The following is a 26,417-nucleotide window of genomic DNA, read 5'->3' as shown; positions in this document are numbered from 1 at the left end:
GTGTTAATGGGGATGTAATATATATGCATAAGATTAACGTGGCAACCATTTTCTCAATGCCATGTAGGTGGATCTGTCGGGATAATGGAAAATTCTAGAAATCCTTACTACCTGTTATGCCACTTGTTTAGGTCAGCAATGAAGGTCCTCCATCTCTGGTGGTGTTCAGGGCTTCCTTCATAATGCCAGTAGCTTCCTCTCAGTTTTCACTACTGTTAAGTCCCAGGTGGAGACTCAGGTATACCATCACACTCAGATGGAGAAGGATTCTTTATTGCTATTTCCATAACAATTTTGTTTTACCATTCAGAGTTGTTAGCCCTGAGCTGAACCCCTAAACCTGGACGGCTGGTGGACCACCCTTAGTCTGGCCTCTACCCCTTGAGCCAAAGCCTAAAGCCCTGACTCCAGCCAACATGGCTCTTTGAGTCACTGAGGCACACAAACCTCCAAATCTATGACATAGTTGTGGTCCTTTTAGAGGAGTTCTTGGTATAAAGTTGGGGAAAAGGCCCTTCAATAGACAAATCAATCTGAAAGAGTAACAATTCAATTTGTTTATTCTCTTGCTTCGTAAAACAGATATGGCTTCGAAGGTGTCATCTTGTCAATATATGGGCTGGAGAGAAAAAATCTGACCTGCAATACTGAATTTTGTCCTTATAAGGAACCAAAGAAAATTCTTCAAGAGTTGGATGTGCAAGACTCAAAGCTTTACATGGATTTCATTATCCTGGGTATTTTTTTTGTTATTTTGCGTTTGATGGCCTATCTTGTCCTGCGTTACAAAGTCAAATCTGAAAGATAGAAAGGAAATAACATACAGGTTGATGTTTTGCGGCATTTAGTCCTGCTATTTGTGAACTGGATCTATTCTCGTGAGGTTTCGGAGCTGAACCCCCGTGTTAAGATTGGGAACAGCTAAGCCACAAAGCCTGAATGGTATTCTCTAAAAAGAATTTTCAAACATCAAGATGGCTTTTGACAGGCCTTTTGGTTTTTCAATTTTTATTTTTTGCCTCTCCAGATTTTTTCCTGATTTTTTTTTTAATTCTCACCCCACGTGGAAGATAGTTTGTCAAAGAAAACAACCTGTATAATGAAGCAACTCTACTTTGGTGTTCTACACAATGAGAATCTCAGAATGATGCACCAACAACTGTTGAAGAAGCTCCATTTGTGAATTGTTAGATCGATGTTACACTGAAGTGTATTTTTTTTAAGATACAAAACAGAACTTTAACTTTAGAACCAGATTATTAACAAGCACAGTTTTTGTAGGGCAATGTACGCTTTAATCTGTCATCTTGTGCATGTTTGCTTATAGCACGTTTTGTCAAATTATACTAACTGTAAGTTTAAATAAGGAAGTAAGGCATTTCAACCTAAGCTTTAAATATAATATTAGGCATTGCGAAAAGTCTCTATTACTTTTTAACATTTCAGGAGTATATTTAAAAAGCTACAGTCTTAAAAATGTAAAATATTATAAAAAAGGTAATGTTGCAATTTTTACCACATTTTGTATTAGTATTATAGTTTTTATTTTCACTTTAGTACTTAGAAATTTCCTTTCTCAATTATTAAAAAAAACACTTAAACTATATGTCTTTCTTCTCCCCCACACCACAGTATTTTAATTGGATTTTTTCAGGAACTATTTAATTCTCTGAAAGAATCTCCCATTTTGTGTAGAAGTGCTGCAGTGTATCCAGATGTTTGAACAGTTCTCAGTGTTTTTATTTTGAATTGCTCAATTCCTTTTTCAAAATTTAATGGTACTTCAGTCCCAGAGTGAAAGGGACAATAACCACCATTTCAATGTGACAGATGGGTCCAGAAAGTTTACACTTCAAACAAGTTCCAATAATTATAAAGTGTCATTGCCAAAGAAGCATGCAGAAACACTTTTGGTAATGTCCTTACATTGTTATAGAAAAAAATTACAAATCTTTTAGTCATGGTATTGCAGTATTTTATGGTCTAACTACTCCTGGACTATTGCCACTTTAACTTTGTCTGTGTGGCTAACTATGGTGTGGGAGAGTGTACAGTTTTTATAATTTTAACTTCAATACACTTGAGTTTGACTTCGTAAAAGAGCAGTAACCTAATTGCAGGCTTGCACAATGAATCTCCAATGATCAGCATTTAGATTATGGTTTAAATGATTATTTTCTTCCACTATCTTTCCATCATGTTTCAAATCTCCATTTTTCATCCAACAATTTGTACATTAAGTCTAAGTTAATTGGGGCAGCACGGTAGCGTACCAGTTAGTGGAATCGCTTTACAGTACCAATGATCTCCAATTGGGGCTCAATTCCTGCCCCTGTAAGGACTTTATACATTCTCTCTGTGACTGCGTGAGTTTCGGTTGAGTGCTCCAATTTCCTCATACATTCCAAAGACAAATGGATTAGGATTGATAAATTGTGGGCATCCTGTGTTAGCACCAGAAGCATGGTGACACTTACCGCGCTGATTTATTTGAGACAAACAATGCATTTTGCTGTACATTTCGGTGTATATGTGATAAGTTAGGCTTATCAACAAAGATCTTTGTTAAATTCGCATCTCTGCATTGAGGGCACGACTGTTTAAAAAATGTGACATTTTGTTGGTGATCCTTTATCCTATTTCCCAGTTTCTATTCTGTCATCAATCATATGAAACCAAAGTAAGGTCAAGTTTATTTGTCTATGTACAGTACAAGCACATTCATGCACCAGTGCAATGAAATACTTTCTGTGTCATCACAGACTCCCGTAAGGAGTTTGCATGTCTGTAAGAGAAAAACAGTTAGCCTTCAGGTAGTGCATTATGCAGTTCTGATCACCAATAATGAGGAAGGAAGGTGTTGGGAATGGTTCCACAGATATATGATTTTAACTACAAAACCGTGATGGTGTGGCTGGTGCTGTTTTCCATAGAGCAAAGAAGGAAGTGAGGAGATTTGATAGTGGTGATAGACCCCAAGGGATTGAGAAGCGAATCCCATTAGTGTATGGTTTTAGAAAACGTGATGGTAAGAAGATGGGGGCAAAGTAAGGAATGCCCGCATTCTCCATTGTTCTAGAGGCAGCATGGTAGCGTAATGATCAGCTCAAGCTATAAGATGGGGTTCAATTCCCGCTGCTGTCTGTAAGGAGTTTGTACGTTCACCCTGAGACCAAGTGGCTTTCCTCTGGGTGCTCCGGTTTCCTTCCACATTTGAAAGACGGACTGGTTAGCATTAGCAAGTTGTGGGCATGCCTTGTTGGCACCAGAAGCATGGCCCCACTGCATCTGGAGTGTGTTGAGCGTAGATGCAAAGTGACCTATTTCTCTGTATGTTTTGATGTTTTGATGTTTTGGTGTACGTGTGACAAATAAAGCTAATCTTTAAATCCTTTAAAAGAAAACCATAGACCCAGAAAAAGGGTTTTGATGCAGGTGTCTTTTGAGCCTGGTGAAAATTCTGTTAATTTGGGTTTTTAAAAGGCAGTTTGTTAGACATTTCAGGTAGAATAATATACAGGACTACAAGAGCAAAGGGAAGGTGTAAGATGGATTAATCAGCTAGAACAAGAGTTAGCTTGATGTGTTGAATGGTCCACACTGTGCTATTATGTAATTCAGATCATTCATCATTAAAATATATAGCTCAACATTGTATACTTAATTCGTGCATCTCAGAACTGTTCTCTTCTTTGTAACTCTTGAAAGTTCCCAATAGCTTAGGGAATTATTATACTCCTACAGTGGTCAGCAATCTTGATTGTTATTTGCAATGCTCTGTACCACCAACCCTTTGGTTGGACTCATTATTGAATCCCACCCACCCTTCTGTCATCTGTGGCTGGCATCTGTGCCTCAGACCTGATTCCTATTTCCCTGAGAACAAGTCTTGTCCAATTGAAGTGCACAGGCAAGAACACAAACAAAGATTGAATATATGGCATTGCTCAAGTCATATTCAAAGGTTAAAGCCAGTTTAATGAAAATACCTCCTGTACCTAATAAGGTGCCCACTGAGTGTATGTTTGTGGTCTTCTGCTGTTGTTGACCTTCCTCTTCAAGGTTTGACATGTTCTGTGTTCAGAGATGTGCTTCTGCACACCACTGTTATAACATGTGGTTATTTGAGTTACTGTCAGCTCGAACCAGTCTGGATGGTCTCTCTGACTTCTCTCCTTATCAAAGCGTTTTCGCCCACAGAACTGCTATTCACTAGATTTTTTTTTTGTTTTTCACACCATTCTCTGCAAACTCTAGAGACTGTTGTACATGAAAATCCCAGGAGATCAGCAGTTTCTGGTTTTACAAATGAACTGTGTGTGTTTCCTCCAGGTGCTCTGGTTTCCTCCCACAGTCCAAAGACATGGGAGTTAGTTAACTGGTCAAACCACCCTGTCTGACACCAACTATCATTCCACAGTCAAAGTCACTTAGATCATATTTCTTCCCCATTCTGATGTTTTGTCTAAAAAAAAACAACTGAACCTCTTAACCATGTCTGCATGTTTTTATGCATTGAGTTGCTGTGACATAATTGGCTGATTAGATATTTGCATTAATAAGCAGGTGTACCTAATAAAGTGGCTACTGAATGTAGATAATATTAGGGTCTTGGTGGGAGGTAAAAGGGTCTATGTTTGACCTTTGTTCAGTCCTGCAAACTTTGAATCCACTTGAGCCTCTGTATTAAACAGTTGCTTCATAATACATAATAGAGCAGCACAGTAGAGTTGTAGTTAGCATAACACTATTGCAGCATCAGAAACCTGACTTCAACTTGGCCGCTGTCTGTAAGGAGTTTCTACGTTCTTCCCATGACTGTGTGCATTTCCTCCAGGTGCTCCGGTTTCCTCCCACAGTCCAAAGACATGGGGGTTAGTTAACTGGTCACACAGGTGTAATTGGGTGATGCAGGCTCGTTAAGCCAGAAGGGCCTGTTACCGTGTTGTATCTCTAAATAAAATAACTATAATTGTATGAAATTTTACAGAATGTATGTTTAGAAACATTTGATCATTTATATGTGCTTTGAGAACCAAGTGGATTTAAAATATTTCTTGTGCAAGCCTTGCAAATGGGGAGCTACCTCTTTGTATTTGCAGAATCAATGCAATTGTAAGATTTATACATGTGTAATAAATCTGTGTACGTGTGTAAATAGAGCTAAAACAGTCTGCACGGATGTCAAAGAATTCAAACCATTCACGAAGACCCATTTGCACTGTACAAGTCACTTGGAGAGGAAAGTGGTGCAATTTTGGTGTTAAGCTGTTCGAGCAACACTTGAAGAAACCTCTTCTGACGGAGCCTGATCATTCAGGAACAACATGTTCTCCAGAGACACAAAGATAAAGGAGCAAACCTTTGCAAGATGTCAGAAATAAAAACAAATTGCTTTGCAGCTTTTGTTTAAATTGAAATCAGAAAACAAGATATTTCCAGTGCTCTTTTAATAAAGAATGTAAATTGTGACAATGTTATAGCCAGGTGAATTGAGGAATTCCTCTGTCAAGCAAGTGACCGAGATTCATTTTGTGTGCAGCAGACTATTTTCCATTTACCATCTTTTTGGGAAAATTATCCTGCTTTTATAGAGGGATTTGCTGCAGTTTCTGTTTCCTCTACTCTTTAGACAGACTCTGTTTACTGAGCGAATTGACATTGTTTGCTGATCAACAAACTAATCGTTAGAAACTCTGCCTCACCTCCAACTCGTTGGTTATAGCACGGCTTCCAGTGAATGCTGTTTATTAACGGTGCTTTGTTCAAACTAGCAGGTAAGTTAAATGTTTTATTGAACAATAACAACTTAGCAAATAACAGATGATTGTATGTAAAAATCTGTGCGCAAAGCTGGTTTAACAATTTTTGTGGACCTAGCAGCAAAGTCAAGAGTCGAACTTTTCTTCCTGGTTCAAGTATCAATCCTGATGATTTAGGATTTATTTTAATTTTTTTTTACATTTTTTGTTTACTGGGAATTCTTGTTCAAGCAGAGTGTACTCTCGCTGCTCTGGACAAGTAATACAGAATGACCGATACCGTTTCTATTAGGGAATTGATGGGGATCGGCCATCTACCAGCAGTTACACTCCCTCCTTGTTAAGGGTACCACCTTGTGGTTCCTGCTAGGCAGTTTGTGTCAGAGTTATCCTTGATGGGAGTCAGTCTATAGTCTAACAGCCTGCCAATGACAGAAGCATGAGCACTTGAGATTCATAATTGTTAAATCCAAGATTCAAGATTGTTTAATGTCATTTCCAGTACTCAAGTGTAAAGGAGGATGAAATAATTGTTACTCTGGATCCGATGCAGTACAAAAAAAAACCCACAGAAGATAAAGAACACAATAATAAAAACACAATAAATATTAATACCTAAGATGGCTTGTATATATTGATTGATTGGTTGTATGTGCATAAAGTGACGCTATGCTGTACGTAAGGTGACTGACAGGAAATAATAAAGTAGTGGTGAGGTGGGTTAGTGGGTGGAGGTGTTGGTCAGCCTTACTGCTTGGGGAAATAACTGTTTTTGAGTCCGGTGATCCTGGCGTAGATGCTACACAGCCTCCTCCCTGGTGGGACTACAGGGTTTTCCCAGAGCCTAACGTGCTTTATCTCAACATGACAGAAGTGAAGAGAACAGCAATGATGGTAACAATCATCATTGACCAGAATTTGCTTTCATTTAACCATGATCTCTGTACAATGCTTTCACTCTACAATCTTTGTTGATGGCTATTTCATAATTGTATCTAGAGGTAGTGGACAGGGAGAAATATCAGTGGAATCCCACCAGATTAGCATCTTTGAGGTAGAGGAAGAAACAGAACAGAAGTTTGTGTAGTTCCTCAGCATTTTCTCAGTGAGCTATGACTGCCATCCACCTAATGCGTGAGAGGCAATCATTTTGTTTGGCTTGAACCACTCTCTCCCCATGCCCCATGCACTTGCTTCAACACCATGCAGGGCAGTCCTCATCAAGGAAGAACAAGTCAGAGCCAATGAGCAAGATGGACCTCAAATCAGCTGGGATGTTGGGAATCTTGATGTGGAGATGGGTCATGCTTGATACTGGTGTAGGTATTCAATTCAGGTTCAAAGATTGCCATGTCTGCACCCCCAATCTGTGTTCCCTTGCTCAGGACGTGGCATCACTGATAATCTGCCCTCAAAGGCTGCTTCAAAACTAGGAACATAAAGCCTGCTGGGTACTGTAAGTAAACTATACCTCCTCACCTACTGTATCTGGAATAATTGATACTAAATAAATGTACTTACTTAATATAAATAATCATCATTTATTATGAATAAGCAAAGAACTAATATAAATAAATAATAAATTAATATAACATGCATTCAGAAAGAACAGATCTCCAGTGGTTGGAAACCGTCTACATTCACACCAATTGCATTCAGTCGTTAAATAAAAATGCAAAAAACCTGTAGATGCTGAAAATCTGAAATAAAAACAGTAAATGATGCAAACAGTCAGCAGGTCGAGCAGCATCTGTGTTTCCAGTATTTTCTGTTTTTACTCACTCTATTTTTATTTAATCAATTGCTGCCATGATGTAACAGGTGATTAATTTTCAGTTCTGAGTGGTTTGCACATCTGTGTTAAAGGAAAAGTTTACTTTTCCAACACTGAAGAAAAGATATTAAAATCAGCACTGTAATTACAAAATCCCAAATTAAATGTGTGATGTTCTGTTCGCACTGAGTACCAGCTTAGGCCTAAGAAAGCTGCTAAGAGGGAATACTGAAAGGATTCAATTAGGTTCTTCTCTTCCACTCCTGCCAAAGTCCAATGTTCTGCAGGTAGGAAGATGCTTGATAAAGAGTGGAATAATTTTGATATCATTTTGAGAAAGTAGAATATGGGTGCTGATTTCAGCAATATTTTAAAAGGATTGGCAGAAAGGGGAAAAAATTAAATTGACCAGTGGCCCTGCCCTTAATCAATGTTGAATTGCTAATATTAGAAAACTCCTGCTTACTGCATCTCTACAAAAGAGATTGGCCTTGAAAGCAGGATATCCTACAGGTACATAATCCACTGAAGGCTAATGAGTGCTTAGACCAGCTCAGGTTGGGGTTAGTGGGACCCATGCAATTTTATATCAGAGGAGGCGATGCTTTTAAAGGAGAATTGAAGAGAGGGAAGCAAAAGATTTGATGCAAATGCTTTTGAAATACTTTAAAGAATGTTTTATTTTAGTGAATGAACCAAATAGGTTTTCCTTCCATGGCTTATTCTGTTTATATTGCATGTGCTAAAGACTTGACTGTCAGGCTGATTTTTTAACAGAACTAAAGTGAACACACGGGTCACATATTAATAATGTTTATGCAAATCAAAGATGTAATGTCCAAAGTTGCTCATGAATATTTATACCAGTGACTGTTGTTGGACTGTATGTTACTTTCAGTAAGAAGTTTCTGTTAACATATTACTAATAAAACAACTATTTATACCCTGGGCTCTTGTTCTTTATTGTGTTATTTTTATGAATAGCCTAAAATATTTGTGTAGTGTTACTTATTTTCATAGTAAGTAATTAAAAGTAGACTCGATTGAAAGATGATGGCTACTTCATATCACATACTTTACCAGGCTGTTCCTGGCATGGGTGAAATGATGCACTATGATTGAAAGAATAAGTACGCAACAGATAGATGGGAAAGGGAGAGACACACAGACAAACAACAGGCTCTTCAGCCCAAATCGTCCATGGGAACCAAAATGCCACCTAAACTAATCCCGTTTTCCTGCATTTAACCCACATCTCTGTAAACCATTCCGTTGCATATACCTGTCTAAATGTATTTTAAATATTGTTATTGTATCTGCCTCAACCACTTACTTTTGCATCTCATTCCATATCTCTAGAACCCTCTGTATGGAGGAAAAAGTTGCTCTCCAGTCCATTTTAAATCTTTTCCCTCTCACCTTAAACTTGTGCACTTTAGTTTTTGATTCTCTTTCTCTGGGGAAAATTGACAATGTTCATTCACCCTATCTATGCTCCTTATCGCTTAATACATTTCTAAACGATCTCCTCTGAGTCGCCTACACTCCAAAAAGTAGTCTTAGCCTGTCTAACATCTCTCAATAATCTGGTCCCTTCAGTCTTGACAACATCCTTATAAATCTTTTCTGTAAATATCCTATCTTAATGGTATCTCCTGTTGTGTGACCAAAACTGAATGCAATACTCCAAGTGCTTTTAAGTGGTCCATTCTTTTCAACTGTGCTAGTTGCTAAAATAAATTGCATAGTTAGATCATAAGGCATAGGAGCAGAATTAGGCCATTTGGCCTTTCAGGTCTGCTCTGCCTTTTGGTCATGATTATTTTCCTCCTCAACCCCATTCTCCTCCTATCTCCCCAAAACCTTTGACAGCCTTACTAATTAAGTACCTACCAGCCTCTGCTTTAAATATACCCAATGAGTTGGCATCTGTGGCAATGAATTCCACAGATTCACCACCCTCTGGCTAAAGAAATTCCTCTCTGTTCATCTCTGTTCTAAAGGGACAACCTTGTATTTTGAGGCCGTGACGTCTGGTCCTAAACATTCCTGCTATAGGAACCATCCTCTCCACCTCCACTCTATCAAGGCCTTTCAATATTTGATAGGTTTCTATGAGAACCCCACCCCCAACCCCATCCTTCCAAACTCCAGTGAGGCCCAAATGGCCATTAAACTCCATGTGTGTTTACAATTTTATTCCCAGTAAAGAGTATTTTCTTTACACTGGTAAAGACTGTCCAGGAACAAGAACATCACAAAAGAATTCAGGAAGGGGCCTTCTGCCTTTGTAACAAACCACCATTCATCAAAATCAGGTTGATCTCCTTCCTTTTCATGCACTTATTCTTTTAATTCTTTAATACTGCAAAACTGTTGACCGCTATTTTTTAAAAAATCAAGAACTCTACAGTCCTCCAGTGTAGAAAAAATCCAAAAACTAACCAATCTCTGAAACAGAATGTCTTGGGAGTTATAGAAAATAGGAATGTGAATATGCTGCCTTACCATCATAGCTCATTACCCATTTCAGTGCCTTATTTCCACTTTCGCTTTGGCATTAAGAAATATCTGTCTCGTTGAACACATATAATTACATATTTAGTGTAAAGTTGAAATTATGTTTGCATCCTCCTTTTAGATCCTGCTAAGCACGTAACCTCCCTAGAGTTGCTCCAGGGATGAGGCTGCAAATCATCAACACAAGGGATTCTGCAGGCGCTGGAAATCTTGAGTAACAAACACACACGAAATGCTGGAGGAGCTCAGCAAGTCAGGCAGCATCTATGGAGGAGAAAAAATGGTCAACATTTCAGGCCAAGGCCCTTAATCAGGATGAATCCCACATTCCAAAGATACACGGGTTAGGGTTAGTAATTTGTGGACATGCTATTTGGTGCTGGAGGTATGGTAATACTTGCTGGCTGCCACCAGCACATCCTCAGACTGTGTTGGTTGTTGACACAAATGATGCATGTTTCGATGTTCTTGACAAATAAAGCTAATCTTTAAGCTTTTCCCCCACCATCTACCTATACAAGGGTTAATTAATAGCCAGCACTGTTGAGCATGCATGAGGAACTGGGGTGTGCAGGCCAACCCCATGAGGTCACAGAAGAACATGCAAACCCCACATAGTCTCACATATTTGCCCATCAACTCCCCTTTGGGTCTTCTTGTATAAGGTGAATTCTTCAGTAAGATCCAATGAGTCTCAGAGTTCAAAGAAAAATTTATTATCAAAGCACATATGTGTCACCACATACTACCATGAGATTCATCTTCTTGCAGGCATTTGCAGTAGAACAAAAAAAAATAATAGAATCAGTGAAGAACTGCACACAAAAAAAAAATTTCAATCCTCTCTCCTATATGCTGATTTATCGCCACCTTTGATTTGGCCAACAAGAGTGATGTCGACAGCAAACTTACATATGACATTAGAGTGGTGCTTAGCCACACAGTTCTAAGCATGGAGCAAGTAGAGCAGGGTGCTAAGCATCTAAAAATCTCACTAGAAGAGCAAAGGGCGAACACAGGCTGCTTGAGCCGAATGGCCATCTTCTGTATGAAAGGGTGCTGGAGTTCTCTGACTGAAAGCCTCCAGAATCACGTGGGCTGGATTAAGTTACTGGATATCTGCAGTAGTGATCATGAAATTTGATGCCTTTGGGCCTGGACTTGCTTGAGTTTAGAAGAATGAGAGGGATCTAATTAAAACCTATGGAATATTGAAAGGCCTAGACAGAGTTAATGTGGATAGGATATTTCCAACAGCAGGAGACTCTAGGGCCAGAGGGCACAGCCTCAGAATAGAGGATGTCCATTTAGAGGCCAGATGGTGGGGAATCTGTGGAATTCATTGCCACAGATAGCTGTGGAGGCCAGGTTATTGGGTATATTTAAAGCAGAGGTTGATTCTTGTTTAGTAAGGGTGTCAAGGTTACAGTGAGAAAGCAGGATAATAGGGTCGACAGGGATAATAAATCAGCCGTGATTGAATGATGGAGCAGACATGATGGACCAAATGGCTTCTTACTTCTTATAATCTTTGAAGGTAAGAGATCTGCTATCTTCTGCTGACCAGACCAATGTGGTAGGCTCTTACCCACCTCTTCATTGCCAGGGGAATTAGAGACTACAAAGAAGATTAGTATAGCCAACAAAATCAACACCATTTGCTGAAATTTGTTTTATCAACAGCTTAAATAAAAACAGAAAATGCTGGAAATACTCTTGAAACAGAGGGGATAACTTCACTTGCCCCATCACTGAACTGTTCCCACAACCTATGGAATTACTTTCAAAGACTCTTCATCTCATGTGTTCAATATTTATTGCCTATTTATTATTATTATTTTGTATTTCTAGTTGTCTTCTGCACATCAGTTTGTCAGTCCTGTTGGCTTTAGTCTTTCATTTATTGTGTTTCTTGTATTTACTGAGTATGCCCACAAGAAAATGAACCTCAAGATTTTATATGGTGACATATATGTACTTTGATAATAAATTTACTTTGAACTGTTTGAGTGTATGTGTGGTGGGTGCGACGAGAGGAATTGCTGACATTTAGGTCAGAATACGACACTCACCGCTGAAACCCATCACGAACTTGCGTTCTGTTCCAGATTTCAAAACATCTCATTCTTTTAACTCTCTCTACCGATTTGTGACCAATTAATACTACTTAGCAATCAGGACAACTTGGCCAGCAGAGGGAAGAGTTTAAACTTAGCAACATACATAAAATGCCGGAAGAACTCAGTTGGCCAGGCAGATTCGGTGGAGGGAAATTCGGGCCGAGCCCCTTCATCAGGATTGCTCTGATGAAGCGTCTCGGTCCGAAACGTTGACTACACACTTCCCTTCTGGCGCCGACCGACCTGCTGCGTTCTTCCAGCATTTTCGGGGTGTTGTTCCAGATTTCCAGCATCTGCAGAACCTCTCGTGTTTAAACTCAAACTTGATACTCTGTAGCTCTCCTGAAGTACAGTGCCGAGGCAAAACACACTTCACCCATAGTGAACCAGCACAATCTCGCTTCGTATCACTGAAGCACAAACGCGTCCTTGAAACGAATTATCGTCTAAGCGGGGCGGAAATGACGTCAGCTTCAAAACGGGCCCGGATGCTAGCCTGTCAGAAATAAGCCCGTTGAATTGTTCAAAGGCTGGCTGGATTGTTCGAGGCTGCTCCAATCCGCTGTATTGTTGCAGGTTGGTGTCTAGTGACGCCCAGTTCAGAACACTGAAGGTCTGCATGTTGAATGGTAACGTTGGTAGGCTGAAAGATTAACGGTTGTCACATTTTGTGTCTTGGGAGAGCTTTATTGTCGCGATTGTCATAATCTGTGGTAGGAGGGAAATAGATTTTTTTAGATTAGTGAGGGAGAAAACGGTGTAGGTTAGAGGAAGGTTAATTAGCTGTTTTGGCCCTGAAAAGTTTCTTAAATTTTACGGTGGGTGTATGTCTCTCTGTTTGTGTGTGTGTGTGTGTTTATCCTTATCTCTGGGCCTCAGTGCATCCAGTTGTGCAGAAAAACTGACACCTGAGTTAATGTGTGCGTTTTAACTTTAAATATTGCAACGGCTTTTTTTTTAACGCTAAGCTGTGAATAATTGACATTTGATCTTATATTTCTTAGAATGTTCTACCCGCAGTATCAATGTGCCTACAGTTTACGCAATCTTATGTAATGTCGGTCGGATCCTCAGGAAAGCTCCGGTGACTTTCCTTGAAATAATGCTGAAAGGTCCTTTGGAATTTACTCCTGAGAGCCGTCACCAAATGACTAAGGCTTCCTGAAGGGGTATGTTGTTTAGGATCTCTTCCCACCAGGCCCACTTTCAACTTTGCTGGGATCCTGGGGCAACTCAGCTCCCACAATTAATGTCTGTAAAACCCCTGTTCGTGGTTAAAATACTCCTCAGGCTGATCCAGCTGTCCAATTGCTTAAATGCTCGTGGAAGTCTGCAGAGTAGCTGTGTAGAAGTTTGGAACTTCTGCAATCACAGATTTACAAGCAAAGCCTCAATATTTACATAATCTGGAGGTTGTTGGTCCTGGACGTATTTCCACTTGGCATAATTTACTTATTATCATTTAATTATTTCTGGTTTTATTTTGCTATATTTCTACTCTATTCTTGGTTGGTGCAACTGTAACAAAACCCAATTTCTCTCGGGATCAATAAAGTAAGTCTGTGTGTCTGTTCCATGCGAATGCATTTGGCTTATTTATTGTAGGGACATAATCTCTTGATCAAAAGGTGGCACCTTTAACAGTGTATGACTTCATCTGGGCATGTATATGGACACTGGCCTACAATTGCAAGAAAACGTTTATGAACCCTTTGCAATTGCCTGTTTTTCTGCATAATTACTCATAAAATGTGGTCTGATCTTCATCTAAGTCACAATAATAGACAAACACAATCTGTCTGCACTAATAACCTGCAAACAATTGTACTTCTTCTGCGTACACCATTTAAATGGTTCCAGTCTAGGTTCAATAAAGTATGTGAGCCTCTGAGGTAATACCTTCTACAAAAGCTATTTGGAGTCAGATGTTCTAATCAATGAGATGAAATTGAAAGTGTGGGTTGGAGAGGTGCTCTGTCCTATAAAAAACGTATAAAGTCAGGTTACTGACATAGCCTGATCTTCTCAAGAAAGATCTGTTTATGTTCACCATGCCTCAATCAAAACAACTTTCCGAGGACCTTAGAAGAATAATTGTAGAGATGCATGAAGCTGGAAAAGGCTATAAAAGCATTTCTAAAGACCTGAGTGTTCCTCTGTCCACAGTAAGAAAAATTATCTACAAATGGAAGAAATTCAGTACTGTTGCTACTCTCCCTCGGAGTGGGCATCCTGCCAAGATCACACCAAGAGTACTGTGTGTATTGCTGAAGGATGTGAAAAAGAACCCAACAGCAAAAGACCTGCAGAGATCTCTAGAACTTCCTGAAGTCTCTGTTCATGCATCCACTATAAGAAAAACACTGAACAAGAATGGGATCCTTGGAAGGACACTATGGAGGAAACCACTGCTCTTCAAAAAAACATTGCTGCGCATCTCAAGTTACAAAGAGAGATCTGGATACTCCACCATGCTTCTGGAACTGCGTTTTGTGGTCAGAGGAGTTCAAAGTTGAACTTTCTGGTAGAAATGCACACTTTGCACTATGGTGATCTTTAAAAATCATTTGGGCAGGAACATAAACATGGATTGTGTGTCAATGGTTAGATTTAGTTTAATTTGGTATCATGGTGGGCACAGGCATTGTGGGTCAAAGTGCCTGTTCCTCCACTCTTCTATGTCCTATCTAGAACGAGGCCATTTGAGCTATCAAGTCTATGCCTGTTCACACAGAGTAGCCCATTAGTTCTATTCCTTTCTCCTGCCTAATGTCATCCCTGATAATTCTTTTTTATAGCTTTTGCCTTTGAAATCTCAGGCACTGTAACACAATAACAATGCAGAATAAGCTGTAAACGCTACTGAAAAGTGCAGTGCTGGCAAACGATAATTTGCAGAATCATAACAAGGAAGATTGTGAAGCCGAGAGTCCATCTTGACAGAGTCCCTGGTGGGGAGGCTGGTTTCTGTGATGTGCTGAGCTGTGTTCACAACTGTTGTTTCTTGTGGCCATGTGCAGTGTAGTTGCTGTTTCAAGCCATTATGCATCCAGACAGAAATCTTTCTGTGGTGCATCAGTAAAAATTGGTAAGAGTCGACGGGGATGTGCTGAATTTCTTAAATCTCCTGGAGAAGTAGAATCATTGGTGAGCTCTTTTGGCTGTGATATCAACATGTGAGAGGGAATAGGTTATAAGGGACAATAAATGAGGGAACAGGGTTAATGGGATTACTTCGAGAGCAGGCATCAATTTGTTGGGCTGAATGGGCATCTATGTCATTAGGAAATATGATATACAAGAGGAAACACTAAGGGGTTAATCAGTGACCGTCCAGTGCTTGGCCCAAGGCCTTTGTGAACGTATGTGCCTTCAACACCTTCATAGGCAGTGAATGCAACTCCTTTCTGGGTGAGAATAAAAGTCACCGGAAAACTGAGGGTATGGCTGAAAGGCCAGAAATGAGACAGGGATCCAAAGCTTGTCTTTGGACGTGTGCCCGATATGTTTGCCCGTTATCCGAGTGGGGAAGAATTACTCAGAATATATATTTTCTTAAATTAAGGAGTGAAATGAAAATCTTGGACCTTGCGTAACTTGCACTTTCCTATACTGTTAGTAACTCATGGAGTCCACAGAAGTCCTCAACTCTGAAGGAAAGCCTGAGATGACATCTGCTATGTTGAATGTGGAAGAGGTTGGTGATGCCTTGTCAACTGATGTGCCTGCAGAGTCTGGTGGCGATGTTCTGAAGCTGGGCTGTGAAAACCATGCTCAAAGGTAACCACAAGTGAGCTTACTCTTTTCTTTATGACACAGTAACTGGTTCTCTAGATGGTTTTTCACTTTCTAACAAAAGAAAGGCTTGCATTTATACATCATCCTTCATATCCCTTTCCAAACATCTAAGATTCTTTACAGCCACTTGGCAGAGATAAGGTAATGGGGAAGCAAATGTGGCACCTACACTCAGTGGCCACTATACTAAGTACCTCCTTTGCATGAATGTTTCAAAGGTTTCAAAGATACATTTAATGTCAGACAAATGTATACAATGTACATTCTGAAATGTTTTTTCTTTGCAACCATCCACGAAAACAGAGGAGTGCCCCCAAAGAATGAAAGATGGTAAAATGTTAGAACCCCAAAGCCCTTCCCCTGCTCCCCCCCCATGCGTAAGCAGCAGTAAAGTAACAAACCCCCTTCCCCCACCAGCAAAAAAAAGCATTGGCGCCCTCCACCGAGCACCCAAAACATGCAGCAAAGCATCAGCAAAGATACAGACTTGCAGTACCCCGAAGACTACTCATTCACCCGGTATTTGACATACTACAGGCTCTCTCTCCCCCTAATGAGAAGAACCCTGAAAGGGAAAAATAGAGATATTAAAGATGGAAATAGAGCTGTTTCCGAAAATGCAAGCAAAGGAGTTGCTGTTAGGCGCCGTGGTTTATAATCTGCTGCTGTCGCCTAGCCACTTCAAGGTTCAATGTGTTATGTGTTCAGAGATGCTCTTCTGCACATCACTGTTGTAATACGTGGTAATTTGTGAGAGAGGGTGGTGAATCTGTGGAATTTGTTGTCCTGCATCAGCAGTGAAAGCCAAATCATTGACAATATTTAAAGTGAAGGTTGATAGGTTCCTGATTAGTCAAAGTGTCAAAAGTTATGGGGAGAAGGCAAGAGAATGGGGTTGAAAGGGAAAATAAATTAGCCATGATGAAATGGCAGAGCAGACTTGATCACAGTCTGAGAGGTTGGAAGATGACAAGTGGAAGCAACAAAGGGGCTGACAATGATGGATTCTTGTGGGAGAGGAAGGTGGAGCATGGAATCAGTAAGAGAGTCACTTTTATACAACTGGCTTTCATAAATGGGAATATGAAAATTATTTGAGATTTGATTTTGAATGTATTAATGGAGGGGTTAAATACATTGGTTAAGACGGAGGAGAAAGTTCCCTTATTCTCTTCAAATGAACACATATTCCTTTGAATCCCCTGGCAAGAAGAGAATCTCTGAGGAATACATAGTTATTTGTAGAGGATCAGAGCGGTCTCTCCTCTAAGCTATCCAACACTGCTGGCGGTGCAGCTCTTCATAGTAATGCATTCATGTGTCAGCAAAGACAACTGAGTGCACAGAATGGACCTTTAACCTCTTATCTGGTGGGATGAGAGGGCTGTTATCTACATCTCATTCAGCCATTCCTCATGTACACTGTAATGCTTACGGCAGGTCCAAATGTTGTAAGTATGTAAAGGCATTAAGACATAGCAGAATTACACCACTTGGCCTATCAAGTTTGTTTGCCATTTGATCATGGCTAATTAATAATCCCTCTCAACTTCATTCTCCTGCCTTTTGCCTATACTTTGACACCCTTACTAATCAAGAACCTATCAACCTTCGTTCTAAATGTACCCAATGACTTGGCCTCTACAGCCGTCTGTGGCAAGAATTCCACCAATTCAACACACTCTGACTAAAGAAATTCTCTGTCATCTCTGTTCTAAAGGGATGGCTCTGTATTTTGAGGTTGTGTCCTCTGGTCCTAGACTCTTCCACTAATGGAAAGCATCCTCTCCACATCTGTATCTAGGTCTTTCAATATTCGATAGGTTTCAATGAGATTCCCCCCTCATTCTTCTAAGCTCAAGTTTAAAGTGATACTATTGTTTTAGTTGGATAATATGACTGAAATTCAGGTTAAAAACAAGATAAAGATTAGCTTTGCTTGACAGATGTACACTGAAACATGCAGTGAAATGTGGCAAGGATTGTGCTGGAAGCAACCTGCAAGTGTCACCAACATAGCATGCCCACAACTTACTAACCCCCACCCTAACCATATGGATTTGGAATGTCGAAGGAAACTGGAGCACCCAGAGGAAATCCACGCAGTCACAAGCAGAATGTACAATCTCCTTGCCTACGGCAGCAGGATTCAAACCCCTATCGGAGAGCATTGACGCTGTAAAGCAATTGCGCTAACCGCTACACTACCACATCACCCTGTCAGGTGGCTGTTTGGAATGTGACAAGGGTGGCTTCGATCTATTGTAAATTATTTTAGTTATAGCATTGGATTGTAGTGATTGAATTAATTTCACCTATAAATGAATTGAAAATACAATTTTGATTACTCATTCAATTAGTCTGAAATCCCAGTGATATCAAATAAAACTGCATGCATAACCATGTAACCTTTGCATTGTTTATTTGCCCCAGTGATTTTGACCTCCCTCCACCTGATCAGCCACGTCCCAGTACAGAAGTGGCAGCTGTAGTGGTTCCAACTCCAGGTTCGCTTTCACAGGACATCGACAACATCTACAGATCTGATCCAGAAAATGAAGCAGAGGATGAACTGGGCAATTATACACTGGACATGCTGGGTGCCCAGGGTGTGCCTGAAACAGTGCTTGGAGATCAGCAGCCTATGCCCTGCTGCATTGAGTATGGAGAAAGTCTGCCTCCGGACATATCAAACTATCCAGAGAACAGCTGGCTGACTGATGCAACCCAGAGCCAGTTCCCCAAACTATTTGCCAATGATTCATTAGGACAACCGACCCTGGTGGCTGGTTACTGGCAAAATGCAGAGGGGTGGAACATTGGCATGGTGCCAGTGAATGAAGGGATGGTGACAATGCTGTATGAAGAGAAACCAGACGGGGATCCTGGTACAACATCCAGAGACTTGCAGGAACCGCCAACCTTGAAGCCAGTAGCAGATTCTGCAGTGCAGGTAAGACAAAGCATGAATGGGTGGCTCCAGATCCCGGTGTTTGAAAGCTGTCAGCTGAAAGGGTTATGGATGGCATTGAGGATGTGGTATGTGGGCTGTGGAGTTGCTGTAGCTGAACTTAGACCACTTGACCTGAAATGCCTGGGTCATTCACTAGCTAGATGCCCCAGCCAATGGTTCTGATGTAGTACTAAAGGAGTGCTGTGTTGCTGGAGGCATTCGCTTACAGATTCTGTAGATGCTAGTAATCTTGAGTAACACACACAATGCGAGAAGAGCTCAACAGGCCAGGCAACATACATGGAGGGAAATAAACAGTCACCATTTCAGCCCCAGATTCTTCATCAGTTTATCTCCCTCCATAGGTGCTGCCTGCCTGACCTGTTGAGCTCCTCCTGCATTTTGTGTGTGTTGTCTTTCAGATAGTGCTTTGGGATCCTTAAGCAAAGAGTGAGACCTTATGTGTCCGTAACACCTCTTTGGTCAGCTTGCTTAGTGCTGGTTCATATTATTTGCTTGAATCAGCAAGTTACTGAGTTGCTGTGATCTGGTTTGGATGAGCAACTTAAATCCACATCTCACCAAGTTAGTATGAAGCCAGTTTTTCCCCCCTTGCATCTTTTAGCTTAGATCAGTTCTGTGCTAAATAAACCCAGCTGATCTAAAACTTTGATCTAGGAAGTGGAACTGTATACTGGGTACCGAGGACACGTGTTGATATGTTCAATGGTTAACTGGAAATTCAAATTGCTTACTGAAAGAAGAGGCTACTCAGCCCATCATACTTATGCCAGCTATTTTGCCTAAGAATGAGCATGATGAATTCAAGGAAAGTGCAATGATATTTAAGTTTGTAAAGAGTGGGAGGTTAACTAAAGAAAGAGAGGAGTCTACTAAGGATCAAAGTGATAAACCGCATTCTTGCTCTTGTATTCTAATCCTCTCAAAATAAATCCTAGCATTGCACTTGCCTTCCTTACCACTGAATCAGCTTACAAATTAACCTTCAGGGAATCCAGTGCAAGGACTAACAAGTCCCTAAAATAGAATTGCTGGGAGGTGGAAACCAAACTAAAGAGATGGAGGAAGGGGCAGATGGTTCATAAATCGAGAAAGCTTGTAGACAGTGAGAGGGAGGATAGGCAGGTGATAGAGAAGGGATGCACTCAGACTGATGATTTGAGATGTGTCTATTTTAATGCAAGGAGTATCATAAATAAAGCAAATGAGCGTAGAGTGTGGATCAGTACTTGGAGCTATGATGTTGTGGTCATTATAGAGACTTGGATAGCTGAGGGACAGGAATGGCTACTTCAGTTGTGAACAGATGTTCTTGGGAAATGTACGGCTGAGCCTCTGGCAATGATCTTTGCCTCATCAATGGGGACGGGAGAGGTTCCGGAGGATTGGAGGGTTGCAGATGTTGTTCTTTTATTCAAGAAAGGGAATAGAAATAGCCCAGGAAATTATGGACCAGTGAGTCTTACTTCAGTTGTTGGTAAGTTGATGGCGAAGATCCTGAGAGGCAGGATTTATGAACATTTGGAGAGGCATAATACGATTAGGAATAGTCAGCATGGCTTTGTCAAAGGCAAGTCGTGCCTTCCAAGTCGGATTGAATTTTTTGAGCATGTGACAATAGATGTAGTGTATATGGATTTCAGCAAGGCATTTGATAAAGTACCCCATGCAACGCTTATTGAGAAAGTAAAGAGGCAAGGGGACATTGCCAAGTACAAGGACTCCCAAGTCCCTATGCACCTCGGATTTTTGAATTTTCTTCCCATTTAGAAAATAGACCATGCCTTTGTTCCTTCTGCCAGTGCATGACCATGCACTTTCCTACACTGTATTCCATCTGCCACTTCTTTGCCCATTCCCTAAAACTGTCTAGGTCTTTCTGCAGCCACCCTGCTTCCTCAATGCTATCAGCCTATTTGGTATCGTCAACAAATTTGGCCACTAAGCTATCAGTCCTTCATCCAAATCATTGACATGTAACATGAAAAGAAGTGTTCCCAACACTGACCCCTGTGGCACACCACTAGTTTCCGGCAGCCAATCAGAAAAGGCCCTCTTTATTTCCACTATTTGCCTCTTGCCAGTCAGCCAATCTTCTATCCATATACCTTTCCCATGATACCATGAGCTCACGTTAAGCAGCCTCGTGTGTGGCATCTTGTGAAAGGACTTCTGAAAATCCAAATAAACAATATCTACTGAATTTCCTTTCTCTACGCTGCCTGTTATTTCCTCAAAGAATTCCACCAGATTTGTCAGACAAGATTTTTCCTAAGGAAACCATGCTGATTTTGGCCTATTTTTTTTATATGCCTCCAAGTACCCTGAAACCTCCTCGTTAATAATAGACTCCCAACATTTTCCCAACCACTGAAGGTCAGGATAACTGGCCCATAATTTTCTTTCTTCTGCTTTCCTCCCTTAAAGAGTGGAGTGATGTTTGCAATTTTCCTATCAGATCAAGAACCATTCCAGAATCTATTGATCCTGGGGTGCTGTCCAACTGGTCCAGGTGACTTATAGTATCTACCTTCAGACTTTTCAGTTCCCAAACACCTTCTCCTTAGTAATAGCAACCACACTCACTTCTGTGTCCTGAAATTCTTGCATTTCTGCCATGCTGCTAGTGTGTTCCACAGTGAAGACTACACAAAATAAGTGTAACCTTCAGGTTCGGCTGGCAGTGTTAGTCGAGAGACGACAGTCTCTGGCCCTGCCAAATGTGTGAAATCTGAGGTGCAAAACCTCTTGTTTGTGTAGATGCTGTGTGATCTAGTCTCCTATTACAAATCAGTACCATGAAATAACAAAGTACACCATATGTAGTTAAACGATTTAGCTTTATAATTCTTAATTTGACTAAAGGGTTAGTAACGAAAAGAACAAAAAAGAAAAGGGGGCCATTTTAATGAGACAGTCTAATGTGCACAATTTGGAGCTCAGGGTTTTCACTTCCTCTGGTCCTCCATTGATTTCCCTGGGCTTTGTCAACTCCAGGCCCCATTCCAAGTCCACTCTGTCCTGCTGTCTGTGACCTCTCCTTTCTGGCATCTTCTCTCTTCATCTCTCGCCGAACAAAAGACCCAGATCACCTCATTCTCAGGTACACAAGAAAAAAACCACTCCCTTCATTGGACAGCGCACATTCCAAAGCCCCCGTTATCTCTAGCCATAACCCAAACACTGCTGCTACAGAAAAACCATTACATTAGCAGTGACATCTTTCCCAGGGTGTTGTATAATTATTCAATTCATTTGCCATTTGTTTGTCTTCCATTAACTACCTCTCCAATGTCATTTTCCAGCAGTCTGATATCCATTCTTGTCTCTCTTTTACTCATTATATATCTGAAAAAACTTTTTGCATGCTTTTTTTTTATATCATTAGCTAGCTTAGCTTCATATTTCATCTTTCCTCTGACATTTTTCATTGCCCTCTGTGATTTTTTTTAAAAGCTTCGCAATCATCTACCTTCCAACTAATTTTTGCACTGTTATATGCCCTTTCATACCATCTTTGACTTCTCTTGTCAGCCATGGTTGCCTCATCCTTCCTTTAGAATACTTCTTCAGCTTTGGGATTTATCTTTCCTGCGCCTTCCAAATTTCCCCCAGAAACCCAAGCCATTGCTGTTCCGCTGTCATCTGTGCTGGTGTCCCCTTCCAATCAACCTTGGCCAGCTCCTCTCTCATGCCTCTGTAATTCCCTTTACTCCACTGGAATACCGATGCATCTGACTTTAGCTTCTCCCTCTCAAATTGCAGAGTATATTTATATTATGACCACTCTCTCCTCAGGGTTCCCTTAGCTTATATTCTCTAATCAAATCTGGGTCATTACATAACACCCAGTCCAGAATTGACAAGAAGATTCTGAAAGGGTCAAGAAGGTCCAGTTGCTTAGCATTCAGGATAAGGTAGTAAATTGGCTTTGTGGGAAAAGCCAGAGAGTGGTAGTAGATGATTTCCTCTCCGACTGGAGGACTGTGACTTATGGAGTGCTGCAAGGATTGGTGTTGGGTCGCTTGCTGTTTGTCATCTGTATCAGTGATCTGGATATTAATGTGTTTAACTGGTTCAACAAATTTGCAAATAACACCAAGACTGGGGTGCTGTGAACAGCAAGGAAAGCTATCGTGGCTTGCAAGTGGATCTGGACAAACTGGAAAAATGGGCTGACAAATGGCAGATGGAATTTAATACAGATAGATGTGAGATGCTGTACTTCGGTAGGAGGACCAACCAGAGTAGGTCTTGCACAGTGAATGGTAGGGCACTGAGCAGTGTGGTAGAACAATTGGATCTGGAAGTATAGGTTGATTTGTTGAAAGTGGCAGCACAGGTAGATAGTCATAAAGAAAGCTTTTGGCACACTGGCCTTCATAAATCAAAAGTATTGAGTACAGGAGATGGGATGTTATGTTGAAGTTATATAAGACATTGGTGAGGCCTAATTTGGAGTATTGTGTGCAGTTTTGATCACCTTCCTACAGGAAAGATGTAAACAGGGTTGAAACAGTACAGAGAAAATTGACAAAGATGTTGCCGGGTCTGGAGGACCTGAGTTATAAGGAAAGATTGAATAGTTTAGGACTTTATTCCTTAGAATGTAGAAGATTGAGAGGAGATTTGATAGAGGTGTACAAGATTGTGAGGGGTATAGATAGGGTAAATGCGAGTAGCCTCTTTCCTCTGAGGTTGTGTGAGACTACAGCCAGTGGTCATAGGTTAAGGGTGAAAGGAGAAAAGTTTAAGGGAAACATGAGAGGAAACTTCTTCGCTCAGAGAGTCTTGAAAATGTGGAATGAGCTGCCAGCACAAGTGGTGCATCTGAGCTCAATTTCAACATTTAAACCAAGTTTGGATAGGTATATGGGTGATAAGGGTATGCAGGGCCATGGTCCTGATGTAGGTCGATGGGAGTAGGCAGTTTAAATGTTTTCAGCATGGACTAGGTGGGATGACGGGCCTATTTTTGTGCTGTACTTTTCTATCACTCTAAATACTGATCCTCTAGTTGGCTCAGTCACAGTCTGCCTTAAAAGGCCATCTTGTTTGCATTCTACAAATTCCTTGTCTTCGAATCCAGCATCAACCTGATTTTCCCAATCTACCTGCATGTTGTAAATATCCCATGATTATCACAACATTGCCCTTTTTGACTTGCCGTTTTCTATCTCCCATTGAAATTGGTAGCCCGTATCCTGGCTACTGTTCGGAGGCCTGTATATAACATCCCATCAGGATGTGGAAGCATTGGAGAGGGTATAGAGGAGATTTACCAGGATGCTGTCTGGTTTAGAGAGTATGCATTATGATCAGAGATTAAGGGAGCTAGGACTTTACTCTTTGGAGAGAAGGAGAATGAGAGGAGACTTGATCGAGGTATACAAGATATTAAGAGGAAAAGATAGAGTGGACAGTCAGCACCTCTTCCCCAGGGCACCACTGCTCAGTACAAGAGGACATGGCTTTAAGGTAAGGGGAGGGAAGTTCAAGGGGGATATTAGAGGAAGATTTTTCACTCAGAGAGTGGTTGATGCATGGAATGCACTGCCTGAGTCAGTGGTGGAGGCAGATACACTGGTGAAATTTAAGAGACTACTGGATAGGTATATAGAGGAATTTAAGGTGGGGGGGGTATATTGGAGGCAGAGTTTAAGGGTCAGCGCAACATTGTGGGCTGAAGGGTCTATACTGTGCTGTACTATTCTATGTTTTTACCCTTGAGGTTCCTTGACTCTGCCAACAAGGATTCTACATCTTCCAATTCTATACGGGTTTCCCCCATTATCTGAAGGTAGAGCGTTCCTGTGAAACCATTCATAAGCCGAAATGTTGTAAAGCGAAGAAGCAATTACCATTAATTTATATGGGAAAAATTTTTGAGCGTTTCCAGACCCAAAAAATAACCTATCAAATCATACCAAATGGCACATAAAACCTAAAATAACCTAAAAATGTATGGTAAAAGCAGGAATGATATGATAAATACACAGCCTATATAAAGAAGAAATATTGTATGTATGGTGTAGTTTCACTTATCAGAATCGGGAAGCCAAAATCGATTTGGAGAAAAAAAATCAGCACGTACATGCCTGCACACACCTGCCCACACAAGGCTTCACGGTCATGGTAGTCACTCTCGGGGTAAACACATATACAAAGCGGGCGTCTTTTTTCCGTAAAAGTGAACATCCACTTTGGTTAGCAAAAACAGGTACCAATGTGGGTCTTTCGTAACAGCAAGCTGTCATAAAGCAAACGTTTGACAAACGGGGACCGCCTGTATCACCTCTTTCTAAGGATTTGATTTCAATTTTTACTAACAGAGCCACCCCACCCCCTCTGCCTACCTGGCTGTCCTTTTGATACATTGTGTATCCTTGAATGTTAAGCTCCCAACTATAATCTTCTTTCAGCCATGACTCATTGATGCCACAACGTCAGACCTGCCAATCTCTACCTGCACTACAAGATCTTCTACTTTATTCCGTATACCACTACATTCAAATATAACATCTCCAGTCCTGTATTCATCACCCTTGTCAATTTTGTCCCCATGTTACACTGCAACTCATCCCAGTGACTGCAAATTTGACTTACAATTTGCCTGTCCTTTCTCACACTCTCACCATACACTGCACCTAGTTGTATAACAACTGCTCCATCCTTAGCCCTGTCACTCTGGTTCCCATTCCTCCTGCCAAATTAGTTTAAACTCTCCCCAACAGCTCTGGCAAACCTGCCTGCGAGGGTATTGATTCCCCCTCGGGTTCGGGTGTAACCCGTCCTTTTTGTACGGTGGTACCTAACCCAGAAGAGATCCAAGTGAACCAGAAATCTGACTCCCGGCCCCCCTGCATTACATATCATCCTATTTTTACCTCACTGGCACATGCACAGTCAGCAATCCAGAAATTACTACCCTGGAGGTCCTGCTTGTCAGCTTTATACCTAACTCCCAATATTCTCTCTTGAGGACCTCCTCCCTTTTTCTGCTTAAGTCTGGTACCAATATGTGCCACAACTTCCGTATGTTCACCCTCCCCCTGCAGAATGCTGTGGACCCGATCTAAAACATTCCTAATCCTGGCACTTAGGAGGCAACAAATTACTTGAGTGTTTCTTCCACGTCCCAGAATCTGCTTTCTGCTCCTCTAATTAATGGAATTCCCTCTCATTACTGCATTGCTGTTCTCTCTCGCTCTCTCATTCTCCCCCCCTTCCCTTCAGAACCACAGTCAGTGGCAGACACCCAATCACTGCAGCTTCCTCCGGTAGGGAGTGCCCTCCAATAGTATCCACAGCAGTATACTTATTTTTAAGGGGAACAGCCGCAGGTGTACTCCGCACTGGTTGCCTATCTCCTTTCCCTCTCCTGACAGTCACCCAGGTACAGTACATCTGCCTCCTGCATCTTAAGGGTGACTACCTCCCTGTGGCTCCTATCTGTCACCTCCTCATTT

General features: G+C 41.0%; 2 protein-coding genes across 6 annotated transcripts in view; both read left to right on the top strand.

Moving 5' to 3' along the window:
- Nucleotides 1–1,369, top strand: part of abcg4a (ATP-binding cassette, sub-family G (WHITE), member 4a) — a 158,003-nt gene extending 156,634 nt beyond the window's left edge. The window contains exon 15 of the mRNA XM_059957300.1: nt 583–1,369. Within this exon, the coding sequence (XP_059813283.1) occupies nt 583–808 (226 nt within the window). The 3' untranslated portion in view covers nt 809–1,369. The remainder of the gene's footprint in view (nt 1–582) is intronic.
- An 11,268-nt stretch (nt 1,370–12,637) lies between these two features.
- The window catches only part of rnf214 (ring finger protein 214), a 62,084-nt gene continuing 48,304 nt past the window's right edge, over nt 12,638–26,417 (top strand). For 2 of the 5 annotated variants that reach the window (XM_059956840.1, XM_059956836.1), the window contains exons 1-3: nt 12,828–13,345; nt 15,796–15,956; nt 18,408–18,927. In XM_059956840.1, coding sequence (XP_059812823.1) covers nt 15,802–15,956; nt 18,408–18,927 — 675 coding nt within the window. In that variant the 5' untranslated portion in view covers nt 12,828–13,345; nt 15,796–15,801. The other 3 variants (XM_059956839.1, XM_059956837.1, XM_059956838.1) reach the window with 3 other exon arrangements.

The sequence above is a fragment of the Hypanus sabinus genome, chromosome X2, assembly GCF_030144855.1.
Source record: "Hypanus sabinus isolate sHypSab1 chromosome X2, sHypSab1.hap1, whole genome shotgun sequence".
In the NCBI taxonomy this organism is placed as follows: domain Eukaryota; kingdom Metazoa; phylum Chordata; class Chondrichthyes; order Myliobatiformes; family Dasyatidae; genus Hypanus; species Hypanus sabinus.
The sequence above is the reverse complement of the archived record's forward strand: the minus strand, read 5'-3'. Positions and strand labels throughout refer to the sequence as shown.